The following is a 14,438-nucleotide window of genomic DNA, read 5'->3' on the forward strand; positions in this document are numbered from 1 at the left end:
ACGTTATTCCTGGAAAAGAAATTTCATGGAAAGGTTGATTTTTTACAGCAAAGGATGTTTTCTATACTCATGAAAAGCATGAAAGGGAAGAATGGTGATGAGGTGTTGAGGTAAGCTAACGGCATTGGATTTGTTATATGGCTTGTAGTTTGAAAATAGTTTTTTGTCAACAACAAATCAATCTAAACCACACCTGAAGAAACAAGTGACAAAATTCTAGTCTGTATTTGGTTTTGTATTCTGTTCCTTTGCCTCAGTTCCTTATGAGTTAATCAATCCGCCCATGTTTTCCACCGTTAATCGTCGGTTATAATGTGTGTTACATATGTCCGGTTTCCTTTCCGTGGATTTATTAAAAACCGCTTGGATTATATTCAGTGAATTATATTCAGTGGATTATATGCGTTTTGTGGATATTGTATTCTGAAGAATGGTGCATTCTTCCTAACGTGGTCCGATCAACCACATCTCTCACAGCCTTCACAAAACTACTTAAAATCCATCTCTTCTGTGAATACTTGACAGGCAAATGAAACAAAAAGAACACTAACCCTCTAACATGTTTTGGTCTAGCCTTTGTTGAAACTAGTAACTTTGTATTTGCAGCTATCGTACTATTGCTCTTGTATGACATATGGCTTATTGCTCCCTGAATTCTTTGTAAGTAGCTTTGCATAAAAGCGTCTGCTTAATGAGTAAATGTAAATGTAAATATTGCACCTACTGCAAAAAGAAGGTATCTAACTGCTCAGCCTTTTCAGGCTTTTGTTCTGCCTCCAAACGAAGAACATAAACTACATTCATTCTAAGTATATTTCTGCCTTCAGCCCGTCACATGGCATGTATTAATACAGAAAGTCCTAAAGGTGCAATAGCAGAAACGACTATTTAAGGCTCAGACGAAATAACGATTGTTTTTGTTACCAGAAACGTTGACATTATAAATGCCATTCAGGGGAAATAGAAATGCTACAAATGGAATGCGTGGAATGCTTGTCATTGGGATGCATTTTTAAATATCATGTCTTGTGCAAAACAATTTGCGACATTTACGGGTGCATAAGCACACAAAATAATACCCTTGCATGCTCTAATAATGGAAATTAAGATAATTCCAAGCAAGAACGCATCTAAATATCAAGATTGAGCTATTTTTATCTTTAATTCAGAAAATATGTAAGTGCAAATCTATAAATGATTTCTGCATTAAAATGTTGCACCTACTTAACCAAACCCACATCATTCAGTTGTCACACAGTCAGTAAGATTACTCTCTAAGCATCAAAATATTGAAATAGAATGTTAAGATGTATGAAAGAATACTCTTCGGTTCACCCCCTATACGACACCAGCTGTGCAGTACAGTATTGCCGAAGGGCTGGACGAGAGTCCAGCGTTGGTTCTCTGGTAGCTCCTCTCACAGTTCTCCCTTTCATTAAAGCAGACCTCCTCAAAGAAAAGAAGTCCTTCATAGCTCGCCAAACCACCCTATGAGAGCGACGTTTAGCCATGTTTGTTTTATACCCTTATAGAACACAGCGGCTGCTGTACAGCTTCTAGAAGGCCACATGTGTCTGTGTGCGTGTCTTTGTGTTACGTTCACACATTCACAAGCACACATGATACTGTATAGCATGTATGAAAAAAGCTATTTCACCTGAACCCCCACAAGTACGGCCAACCCCGTGTTTTTTTTCCTTGATCTGCTAAATTACATTTTCCACCCAGCACTGTACCTCACAACCGCACAAGTACACGCACACAAAGATCTTCTAATGAGGTTGGACCCTGCTAATGAGCGTCAACTCTCCAAAGTGTGTGAACAGATCACAGCGGCCTGTCCGGTACTGATTTGAGCAGAGGTAATGAGAATAATGAGAGAGAGAGAGAGAGAGAGAGAGAGAGAGAGAGAGAGAGAGAGAATGAATGAAAAGTTTGGCCTGCAAGCCAAATCGGACCTGCCACCAAAATGCGTTAATCTATTAAGTGCTTATAATGTGACCGATCTAGTTTTGTTGACTGAGCTGGTTGACTTGCTGAGGACACCAAAACACTTTGGGAACAAAAACACGCCATGCCAGGCTCCCCACCTTTTGGAAAAACCTCTGTCGGAGCCACATCCAAATGCTTATGAATGCCGTCTAGGTAAGCAGCTAGCTGGGTTTGGAACAGAGCCACTTTGCCTTGTAGACTTTGCAAGCCCGAACGTTCCATCCAAAGAAATTATGCAGAGGAAACATAGAAGTTTATTCCAGTCCCTCAGAGCCTGAAGCGCATCTCAAGAGACGAGAGAGAATGCGAGGATGTTGAACTGACCCGCCCCGTCTAATATAACATAGTGCTCATGATGTTGTGTTTGGCGTTATGATTAACATCGTTTCCAATGGAGGTAAGCACATGACCTTAGCCAGCCAGAGAGTGTGTGTGTGTGTGTTGGTCACTCTTATAAAATCCTAAGGGTAGTGGCAGTGAATTTCACCATCTTTCCACTAATAAACAGCCAGACCAAGACAAATGTGGACTCAATTAACTTCTTATGTGATTTCAAGTCTTACAAATCCTGCAATGATTAAACCAGAGAGTAATACTTTCTTTTAACTAGGGCTGTCACGATATCAGCTGTTCAGGGCAAATCATCGTGGCAAAAACATCATGGTATTATCATGTTGACTAAGCACTTCATTTTAAATAAATAATGCTATCAGCCAAATTCATGTTTAATTTTGTTTATTTTGTATGTGTCTTTTACTTGGTCAAAGAATCATACCTAAAACGCAATTGTAGGGAGGCAGAGAGACTGTTTGGGTCTTACCAGAGCCGTTGAAAAACAGAGTTACGGCACTCGATCTAGCTGATTTTTGAAAGCGATATGGTGCCTCGCTGTGATGGAACAACCAGGGGTTGCTCATTTTCACACCAAAGATGACAGGAGGGATGTAGATGTGGAGCAGTGAGAAAAGGTGAGAATTTGCCTTTATTGTTCTGAAGTGTCAGCGATTTAAACTTGCTGCGGGCGGCAGCTGGGAGCCAGTGAAGTGAAATCAGGAGGGGAGTTATATATATATATATATATATATATATATATATATATATATATATATATATAAGATGTCCACCAACTTTTTTAAATGCCTAAACATGCCGCTAGTTCGCTCCATACTTCCGCATTCCATTCTTCCTATAAAGGTCTTTGCAAGTGTCGTAACTCTGTTTTTCAATGGCTTTAGGTCTTACTGTGTCTCTTAAAGTCCCAGTGAAATAAAAAATTGCACTGCCTATTTTTTCATGAAATATTGCAGTGTTTATTTTAAATAGTTTATCAATGTGGGTCATTATCTATTATTCAAATCTGTCCTGTAGTGACTATCCATCTTAAATGACGTATGTTACACGGCTTGGGGTCGGAGCATCTGTTAACTCCTCCCCTTCAACTGTCAGTCTGCTGCCAGTCCCATTTCAAAATCCAACAGATGTTTTATTCATCCAAGCAAATCGCAGAGAAAGACGAAAGCCACGGCCACTATTTTTCTCATTCATAATTTGATTTCACCCGGAAATGGGTTAAAATACAGACGTAAAACTGTCCCAACTTCCGGTTCACAGGGACTTTAAGGCAAACGTTTAATCGGTGCCGAATAGTTTTACGAACACATATTACGATACGTGTTTACACAATATCGATAATTGTGTTCTTTATATAATTTTTATAGACAATACTGGTATATGGTGACAATAAATAAAACAGACATCATGGTTGTGATTCTGGTGTAACTCTACTGAAGCTTCAGAGCTCTTTGGTTGTCAACATACAGTAGGCGGCACCTAACAACCAAATTACAGTACAGTCATCTGGACAGTATCACAAAAAAAAACTAAATCCAAGGGCTGTGGTAATGACTGTCAGGCTGTACATTATTCCACGGCTACTTGACAAATGCATAAATATACAATATGTTCATGTTTTTTTTTGTTAGTTGCAGTTATTGTTTAAGCTTGTAAAGACTGTGTAGCGACACAACACAAGGATGCACTGCCAGGTATGCATGCAGCGTTACTATGGACGGCAGTGATTATTTCGAAATATCTGATCGCTAAATGCCACAACTGATCAATCAGAATCACTCATGCCGGTGAGCCGTGTATGAGCCGTATGATTCTAGCATATGTTGTGCAGGCGTGTTAATATCAATATCATTTTTTAAACATTGCTAAACTGGTTTAAATATGACATAACTTAGATTTCGATCATCAATGCATTATTTTCTTCAAAGTGAATGTGTCTCATTGCATGTGTAAATATCTTAGAATGATTTATGTGTACCCACATCGCATTAAAATCAGTGTATTTTCAATAGGGCTGAATGGATAATATATATATATATATATATATATAGCATTTTATTTATTTATCTTTTTTTATATGCGATTTTCATATTTTCTAAACATCACTCTAAAATAAATGTTCTGCTTACGATATTGTAGACAACTTTATACAGTTAATAGCGGTAGCCTATTTAATGTATCTTGTGAAAAATATACATAGGTAATGCATTTAAATGCTATATACTTCATAAACCTATAATTTTGTAGGTTTTTTATGTACCTGTCTTCTCTATATTTACTGCTTTGTTGCTGTGAAATATTGTGAAAAGCACTAGAAAGATATTATTGAGATGAATGTGCCAAAGTCAGCACCTTTACCACCCTTAAAAGTCTTAGGGTGACATGTCATTGTCAAAATCTATTTCTTTTATTATTCTAAACCAAAATCAACATTTCACGGTGTATTATATTGAAAATATCACGATATCCGAACATTTTTCCAAGTTTAAGTCTGACTTTAAATGGTGTTCTGTTGAACTTTTCCAAGTAGGAAACTGTCATATTTAATTTTGAATGAAACAAACCAGGAATGTGCATTGCAAAAAGGAATAGGATGACTTTAATTTCACAATGACCTTATTATCATGACATAAATAAAAGAGACTTTATATTAACTATACAAAGGTTATTCCTAAAATGTTCCTGATAAACTCCTCCATATATATATATATACACTATAATGTATCTTAATACTTTTTTAACCTTTTATTTTTATGCAATATACAGTTTATTGAAATGGCTGATGAGCACGCCTGACGTACATCAGGGGCTCATTATTCAGTTGCTCAGTTATCACAGGCCTGTGTATCCAGTAGCGATGTGGGGAAGAAAGTGTTAAAGGAGCGGCGGAGAGGAGGAACAGAGGGGAGTGTATGAGGAGGAAGGGGGGCAGACTGCCGCAGCTGATAGACTCCAGATGTGACTGTTAGATAAACTCAAGGCGAGGGGTGTGTTTGTGAGGCTGTGTATATGTGCTGGTGTGGGTGTGTTTATAGCGTCTGGACATTTCACGAAAAGGAAAAGATAGAGCGTACGTTCACACCAAGGAATCGGTGCGATTGAGAAGAAGAAAGTTGTTTCGGGGTGCTTGTTATGTGTTTGCACAACTCAAATGAATGTACATTTTCACTTAACAATAACGCATAACGTTATTTTTTGTTATGTTACTTGTTTTTGTGTAAAATGATACAAGCTTAAAAGTAAAAAAAATGAATTTGAGTTGACAGTATGCATGAAATATGTTTAGATATCTGCATCTGTAGCACATCTTGGAAGTGGAACTGTAGTGTAATGGACTAATGTTTGTATTTACAGTTATTTGGGCGATGCTTTTATCCAAGGCAACTTATATTCATGGTATGTATTTTATGGGGCTGTGTTTGCTGGAAATTGAACCCGATCTATAGGCTGTTAGCATCATATTTCTTCAGTTGAGCTACAGAAACAGAAACTGTGGCATTGCTCACTGTTCATTTGACTGAATCTGAAAGACTTGCATGCTCTTTTGATTCACTATGTCCGCTTTTCTTTTATTAGGCAAATTAAATCAAATATAGATTTCTGTGCTGATTCACTAAGTAAAATAAATCAAATGAACTGAATTTAACAGCTGACTACAAAATCACAAGAAATCCTTTTTATTTTTTCTCCGTTTCAAATCTCAAAGTCCACCCACATGCAGCAGTATTCGCACATAGCTTGTGATTGTCTTCCATTCATTGACTGATATTTTGTGTTCTCTGTGCTGTTAGACAGCTGTTTCTTTGTGCTCACGCTGGTTTAGTGACAAAGGTTCAGTTCTGTATTACCAAACTATTTTAGCCCGGGCTCATATGTGGGTCTGTGGCCTGATCACTGCATCTTTATTTATTGTTAAAGGGATACTTCACCCTAAAATAAAAATTCAGCATTTACTCACCTTCGAGTTCCAAATCTCTATAAATGTCTTTGTTCTGATGAACACAGAGAAAGATATTCGGAAGAATGCTTGTTACCAGACAGACTTTGCCCTCCATTGACTTGCTTAGTAGGAAAAAATGCAATGCTTGTCAAAGTGCCCCAGAACTGTTTGCCGTCCTACATTCTTCAAAATGTCTTCTTTGTGTTCAACAGAACAAAAAAATGATAAAGTAATTTTTCCTACTATGGGAGGGGGCAAGATTTGTCTAGTCATAAGCATTCTTCCAAATATCTTTTTCTGTTATCATCAGAATAGAGCTGTTCATACAGCTTTGGAACAACTGGAAAGTGAGCCAAAAAATGACATAAGTTTCATTTTTGGGTGAAGTATCGATTTATTCTGAGTTTTTTTAAATATCTGCTTGGTTTAAGGACAGTTCATAGGAGATTCTTTCTTTTCCTGGTATGTGAGCTTACATCAGCTTGTTCTATAGTTAAGAATAGTTGAATTCCATAACATGGAGGTCAATGTAAAGTCGGCTAAAAGGCACATCAATCATCTAAAAGCAACCTGCGTAATAAAATGACTGTATATTTATATTATATAATGACAGTCCAAGCCAAGTGAAAGAATATCCTAAAAACACAAATAGTCATTTTCAAATCCATGTGCCTAATTTATCTGCATTTCTGGAAGTCTGCACATTTCTAGCTCACGTCTGAGCAATTTTCCACTATTCGGTCTCCAGCGTTTATCTTGGCATTGTCCCCTCTTTCTGCAATTGGACAAGAATGAGCAAATCTATAATCAACATTAACCACGGAAATGTAGATCTTAAATAACGCACACTATTTTTATATAGGTTTAGAGAAATATCTGCTAAAATTACATCCTGGTCTGGAAACGTTGCACATACACTGAATCTTTTCAAATCTTTGCAAAATATAACGGTCTAAACGATATTTGGAAAAGCAAGTTGCAGTCATCTTGTTGTAAAAATATTACATATGAATTTGAGACATGCATGAAAGTTATGATAAGATTGTGTGTGATTCTGTTGTCTGACATTTCAACGACTCCTAAAACATCTTAGGTTACAGAAAATGAGATGTCGACTGTCATGAATTGCACTACACTTTTTGTACAAATACGACAGCATTCCTTGAATTGAAATGATAAATGCGGTTGCCATTGACTCAGGAAGGACTGGACAGAGGACAGCTATTGCAATAATCTGAGGAAGGAGAGGGAAAGCAGGAAATGAGCTGGAAAAATAAAAAGCAGGCAGATCCAGATTTCCTGTTTGGGTTGGGGTGGGTCGATGTAAATTTCAGGGCAGCGTTATAAGGACCCCATTGTGTAACACGCTGTGTATGTGTGCGTTAGTGAACCTAGTACAGGGTCAGTTCTGCACCCCCCTTCGTAAGCCAAACGGGAAAAGCGGAGTTTTAAAACGTAGAGAAAGGAAACCAGTAAAATAAACTAGAAACAACCTGTGCGGGGAAAGGAAATGATGCGAGACACCATCTGCACCTACATCTACAAATAAACAGGCACATATATAACACACATCCAAGAGAGCCACTCACTCACACATGCACTTTAATACACATCTTACCCTACTTTTGTTACAGTAATATGCCAAGCTGCTATACATTACCTGGAACTAAAAGCAACATACAGAATAATGTATTTGCCTTATTCAGTGTGTTACCTTTTGGCTGTGTGTTATTTTTTTTTCAGTATTATTATTTTAAAGTATTTTTGCCCATTTCTCTGACAGGCCCATAGTGTATGTGGGACTCTTGTCTATCACGGCATCTTTATATTGATGTTTAATGAAAGTCTAAAAATGTTTTTTGCCACAGATAGATGTTGTGTACTGTGTATTATTTTTAATAAAAATGCTAATTTTGCCCATATGTCTATGCTGTTATCAAGCTAGCTACTGCACTTTTCTGTATTTGTTAGAAACACCGTATGTCACATTCCTCACAGCATCGTATTCAAACTAATCTCACAAAACGGTTCATATCAAACCGGCTTTACATCATTTGTTCTCAGTTTTTTGTTTCTTAACCTAATTTTAAGATAATACACATCTGTTGCCACATGATCTTCTGGAGAGAATGGAACTTCAGGCATAACTTTTCCACATATAGTAAGTAAAAGTCACAAAAGATGATTTCTGTAGTAGACAGTCATGTCACTTACAATCAGCAATGGGTCAGACTATCGTTCTTACAGTTTAACTTAAACCATGTGTTATGTTGCAATTCTTATAAAGTTACCGGCCAACTGGATACGATGTTTAATTTATCCACCAAAGCCAGTTTATTCGTTGCTTGATAAGTGTAATTTTGGACTGAACTTAACTGTGTGTCACGTGGGCTTGTGTAAACAATTGACTTTTTAATAATATCATTAACTGGTTAAAAGTTTTACATTTTGACAATGTAAAAAATACTTTATTCATTCTAAAAGATGGAGGGGATGGGTTGCTGTGAGGGTTCTCCAAAATAGATTTTACCTAGGTCCTACAAATGTTAAGAACCAGCCCTGCCTATAAATCATTTAAATGTAGTTTTAGTATTTTTGTTGTTTTCTTTTCTTGTCTTTAAGTACCTGCTGGAGCTGGTACAACGCTTAAAACTCTTCATTGAAGAAATCCCTTTTGAGAAAAGGAATAGGCAAAAACGTTTGCCCTCTGCAGCTGCATCATAAACATTAAATATACTCTAACTGGCTGTGATTTTATCACCTCGTACGCTATTTCGCACATAAAACTGACAAAGGAAACGTGGACCGAACAGATTTCAAGGCACAGATTATGGAAACCAAAAGGCAAGATTTTTCCAAATCTCCACTATGAGCTGGGTCAGTGTATTTCTCGAAGGCTTTGACTTTGATTCAAAGTGATTTAGACACATGGTTCAGAAATTGTTTCGTATGTCTTTTAAGAAGTTCATGGAGGTTCATGGACCAAGACGTTAATGACATAACTGCATTTTAATTACCATGACAAAACAACAACACTAGCTTCACGCTTGTACCGTGTGTTTGTACTCCAGTCTACACTGCCCCACATTCCCCATCTCACTGATAAGAGACTGGCTGTGTTGATCTTCACACACTTTAATTTGACCTTTACCAACACTGTGTGTGGGGGGGGTGGTTCCGTATGTGTGTGTGTGTGTCTGAGGAAACAGTGGGTAGAGACTCTTTTCATCTCAGTGCTAATGAGGGTTAGGACACGTCGGCCAGGAAATGGCTATTGTTCCTTTTCCAAAAGCACTGCTGCTGGCACACACACACACACACACACACACACACACACACACACAGGTGTTTGATTCAATATTAGTGAGGGCATCTTTATAAATGTTATCACAAGGACACAAGTTGGTTTTATTATACTGCATTTGTCTACCCTATAGGCTAAACCATTAAACAGCCCTCAACCCGGTTACACGCTGTCTATAGCAATGAATAACTTTCTCTGATGGTCACTTTCTTCCCTTTGTGTATTTACTCGAAAAGCTATTAATGTGTCAGTCATGCAGTTCCCAATAAGTAATATGGATGTGTCATGTGTGGCACTGCTCTGCATTCTGTCATGCCCGTGTGAATGTCTTGGTACCCTGCAAAGATTTACAGCTAATCTGTTATCATCCTGACTAATGTTCATTGCCATTTTCAGCACGATGATATCATGCTGCAAATCTAAGGGTTTGGAACACCCATCTCCTAATCGAAAGAATCAATAAATGATAACTTTATCTATATTGAGCTTACTGATATTATACATTTTATTGTGGGTTTCAATAGATAATAGAAGGATCTTAGTAAAAATCAAACATTCGAATACTTGAACGCTACTTATTTGATGTTTCTATTTAGAAAAATGTACTTTTTAATCAAATCCTGACGGATAAATCCAACAGCAACAATTTTAAAGTTTAGTTTACAGAGTTTCTAAGCTGGGATAGGGTGGTTGTTGACTCCAGTAAGAAGTGGCCGAATGTTGCCTTCGGGATAATTGGGAAGTTTCTACCTTCATCATTCCCATAATTCTGAGCATTTAAAAACATGACATGACATTCAGAGGTTAATGTGCCATTATTAGGCATGTTATTCCTTGCTTTGAGGGAGGATATGCTGATACTGTGAGTGTTTCAGCATATGAGGACGCATGCAGCAAAGATCTTGGATGAGAGGGAGAAGCTGAAACATTATCTTCAAAGCTTCCATTGGAGATGAATATTTACGGTTTGACAGAATCGTGGGAATGGCCGCTTTAAAAACTTCACTGCATCTACACTGTCTCTTTCGGAATTCTTCTAATGTTTGGCTGTTTTCTCTACTTGGGATATTTGCCTCATTTTAAATCCCCAGGAACAGGTGGCCAGACAAATTGGGAAAAACATAAAAAAAGAAATCCTGTAAACGCAGACCAGTGTTTATATCTTGCAAAGTGGTCTATACAGAGATTTAACTTCCCTTTCTTTAAAACATGTGCACAAACAGTATTTGTTAAGCTTCTTGTGTATAGGCAATACACTTTAAACATGTATTGTAAACATTATTGCAAACTTTACAGCATTTCATTTTTCTTTGGCAAACCTTTTTATTCTATGCATTCAAGTTACACTTTTCACTACACTTTGGTGTTATATATATTTTTACTATTGTACTAGAAATCTTTGATGGCTAAAAATGAGCATTTATAATTATATAATTCCTTGGGAAATCTACATAAGGACAACAATTAAAATTCATTTAACAATATACATTGTACATCTGCTCAAAGGCTTTGTGTTTGTTCCCTTTCTGCAGGGACCTCCGGAATAATTTGATCAGCACCATCATGCCCGGAGCCTTTCTGGGTCTCGCAGCTCTTCGAAAACTGTAAGCACATCTTAAAATGTTTGACTTTTTGTCAAATCTGATTATGTGTTTAGTGATGATTTTGTATTTATTTGGTAACACTTCACAACAAGATAGTATTTGTTTACATTAGTTAATGTGAACTAACAATAAACAATAAGTTCATACAATATTCTATTTATCTCAGTGTATGTTCATTTCTGGATTTACTAATAGATTTTTAAAACAAAAGTGTTTACTGTTAACATTAGTTAATGCAAAATGAACTACATGCACGTTTGACATTCAATTTAAAATGAATCGTAATAAATGTTGAAATGTCAGTTTCAACTAATGTAAACTAATGTTCCCCTTCAGTCGGTCTCTCGACGTTGTGTAGAAAGACTGACTGGGGGTTTGATCTTGAGAACCTACCTTCTCCGAGATAATTGTGGCGTTTAGATAGATCCCCAGTCAGTCTCTCTACACAACGTCGAGAGACCGACTGAAGGGGAACGTCTCGGTTACGTCTGTAACTTCTGTTCCCTGATGGAGGTGTCTTCATGCCACAATGCTGCGCCGAACCACTGCAGTGACCGGGAGTGCCCTCTCAGGTTCCTCAGTACAAAAGATGAGTGAATGACCGCAGCCATCTTCCTTTATACCCGTATGTACGGGGCGGAGACTGGCGTGCACGTGCCATTCGCCAAGCCCATTGGCGTTTTATAATTAATTATCTCGGAGAAGGTAGGTTCTCAAGATCAAACCCCCAGTCAGTCTCTCTACACAACGTCCTCATCAGGGAACGGAGGTTACAGACGTAACCGAGACGTTTCCCGTACTAATGTAAATAAAAGCAATCTAGTAAAATATACTAGGATGAAAAACTGTAAAGATAAATTGTCATGATCCTGTCCTCCTTGTCAGGACTTTTCTAGTTCTGTGGACAGGGTCGTGACAGTACCATTTCCCCCCAAAGAAGTGAGCCTGGTTAGTTTTCGGTTTCCTATTTGCCCCATCGTGGGTTTTTCTGTCATTAAATAAAAGTATTTAGTTTCATTTGCTGTCTTGGTTCTCTGTCAGCACCATAACAATAAATATAATGTCTTATTTAACTCCACAACCGTCATTCTCCAGGATCAGACGTGCATCAGAGGAGCTTTCTATAATAATCGAGCACACACTCGATCACTTCTGTGAATAGCAGGACACCGCTGAGAATGAACAGTGACATGTCCCAATGCTATTTAATAGCTTCTTGTTTGTTTTATTAACATTAAACTGCTATCTGCTTTGCACTGCTGACGTATCTCTCTTCACTGTGTTTATAAGAAAACAGGGTGAATGATTCAAACCCTCGAGCAACAGTAAATTTACATTGCTGACATTCTTTGTACTGACGTTCAATGTTTTTTTTAAGCCCAGATTCATGACTTGAGAACTGGATCTGAAAATAACAGCCATCTTGTTTGCTTTAATATCTACAGTGACCTATCCAGTAACCGAATTGGCTGCCTGACTCAAGAAATGTTCCAGGGACTTACCAACCTCACTAAATTGTAAGTCATTATGCCTGAAACAAATATTTATTGCTGGATGAAAAACCACAGAAAACCACTATTGCTTTTTAAAGGGTTGCTGGGCTTTGACTGAGGATGGCATATGTTTGCCAGTTTTGGCTCTTAAGATTATAATAAGCGCAACATCTACTGTAAATTATGCATTTTATGATCATACAGTATGTTATTTAGTTATGGTGAAATGACACATTCATGTTCTTTTTTATTATAGAAACATATCTGGAAATATCTTTTCTTCATTGGATCCTAATGTCTTTCTGGAGTTACACTCTCTAAAGCTGGTGTGAGTTGAAGTGAAAGCTCCTGTGCTGAATATGTTCATGTGCTGTTTTAATGGCATTGTTAATTGGTTTTCCTATAACGTAACTGGTACAAAACAGCACTCGCGACGGAAAGATCACGAGTTTGATACCCACTGTTCTTGATGAATTGTGTCCATTCCAGTCCAGTGTTTTTGAATTTCGACAAAATCAAACCTCAGGAGTGATATAAAGTCATCTAACAGCGATGTATAAAATACTGACAGCTTGACAAGACACATGGAACCTGTGATAAAAATCTAGGTTATCGCATAAAACATACATTTTGAACAAAATACGTGTAGAAATCCTACTGTTGTATTGCTTGAAAGTAAATCTGAAATTGTTATGATTGTAATGAACTTGAAATACTTGAAATATTGTTACAATGTTACAAATTTACATTTCATTATACACAGCCAATTCAGAAAAGCAGAAAATAATTTTGAAACGGTCTCTTCATTTTTTAATATCAAACCACAAGTGTTTGTTTATTGTAATATATTACACTTATAGTAGCCTACATTAAACTGGGTGTCATGTAGTATTTTAGACATTTTTAAATAAAACATTTGATTAAAAACAGGTTTGCTGGGTCTCATAACATACAAAAAATAATGTTCAAAATCAAGCATTGTTTATACGTTTGTTGCAAAAAAATTTAAATAACCGGTAATTCAAAAAAAATGTCTACCATCATTGAGTCTTCTTGTACTATAATATTTTTTATTTTTGAAGACAGTAACAACTAAGAGCAGCTTTCTGGACTAAACAACAATTACATTTCTCAATTATTAGGAACTTTCATACGGAGTTCCTGTCATGTGACTGTGGTCTGCGTTGGGTCCCTGGTTTTTTTCGCAGCAGTACGGCCCGCCTTGGGGATGAAACACTCTGCGCGTATCCCAGGAGGCTTCAAAACGAACCCCTTCGTGTGCTGAGGGAGAGTGACCTCAGCTGCGGTGAGTAAGAGATTAAAGCAAAATGAATATACACAAGTGATATATTGGTCTTACTTGTGCAGACTATTACCCAGCATGAGAATCTGATGGTGCTCTTATGGGACACTCGTTCTCTCTTGCGCGCTCTCTCTTTCTCTTTTACAGTCTACATACTTACATTATAATCTTTATCCTCTCTCACACAATAAGATTTGCCAACACATGGCTCACATCTCATCAAAGCTATTTTACGAGTTGGCTAATTCGTAAGAATCTCATTCGTACACTATGGCACGATCTGCTTTCATACCTTTAGGTTTAGGTCTGGGCCTTACTTATTGCGTTTTGGTAATAGTCATACATTTTGGTTTGATTCCCATCATACAAAATCATTACAAGTCCTGTGAGATCAGGCTGGAAGAGCAGTGGTCATTTATTTATCAGAGGTGCTGAAAATGTTGAAACTTAG

The 14,438-nt window shown here is 37.3% G+C and overlaps 1 protein-coding gene across 1 annotated transcript in view; it reads left to right on the top strand.

Moving 5' to 3' along the window:
- Positions 1–14,438, top strand: part of adgra2 (adhesion G protein-coupled receptor A2) — a 58,758-nt gene that overhangs the window by 29,490 nt on the left and 14,830 nt on the right. The window contains exons 4-7 of the mRNA XM_079467179.1: positions 11,120–11,191; positions 12,637–12,708; positions 12,941–13,012; positions 13,827–13,990. Of these exons, the coding sequence (XP_079323305.1) occupies positions 11,120–11,191; positions 12,637–12,708; positions 12,941–13,012; positions 13,827–13,990 (380 nt within the window). The remainder of the gene's footprint in view (positions 1–11,119; positions 11,192–12,636; positions 12,709–12,940; positions 13,013–13,826; positions 13,991–14,438) is intronic.

This window comes from Barbatula barbatula, assembly GCF_947034865.1.
Source record: "Barbatula barbatula genome assembly, chromosome: 11".
In the NCBI taxonomy this organism is placed as follows: domain Eukaryota; kingdom Metazoa; phylum Chordata; class Actinopteri; order Cypriniformes; family Nemacheilidae; genus Barbatula; species Barbatula barbatula.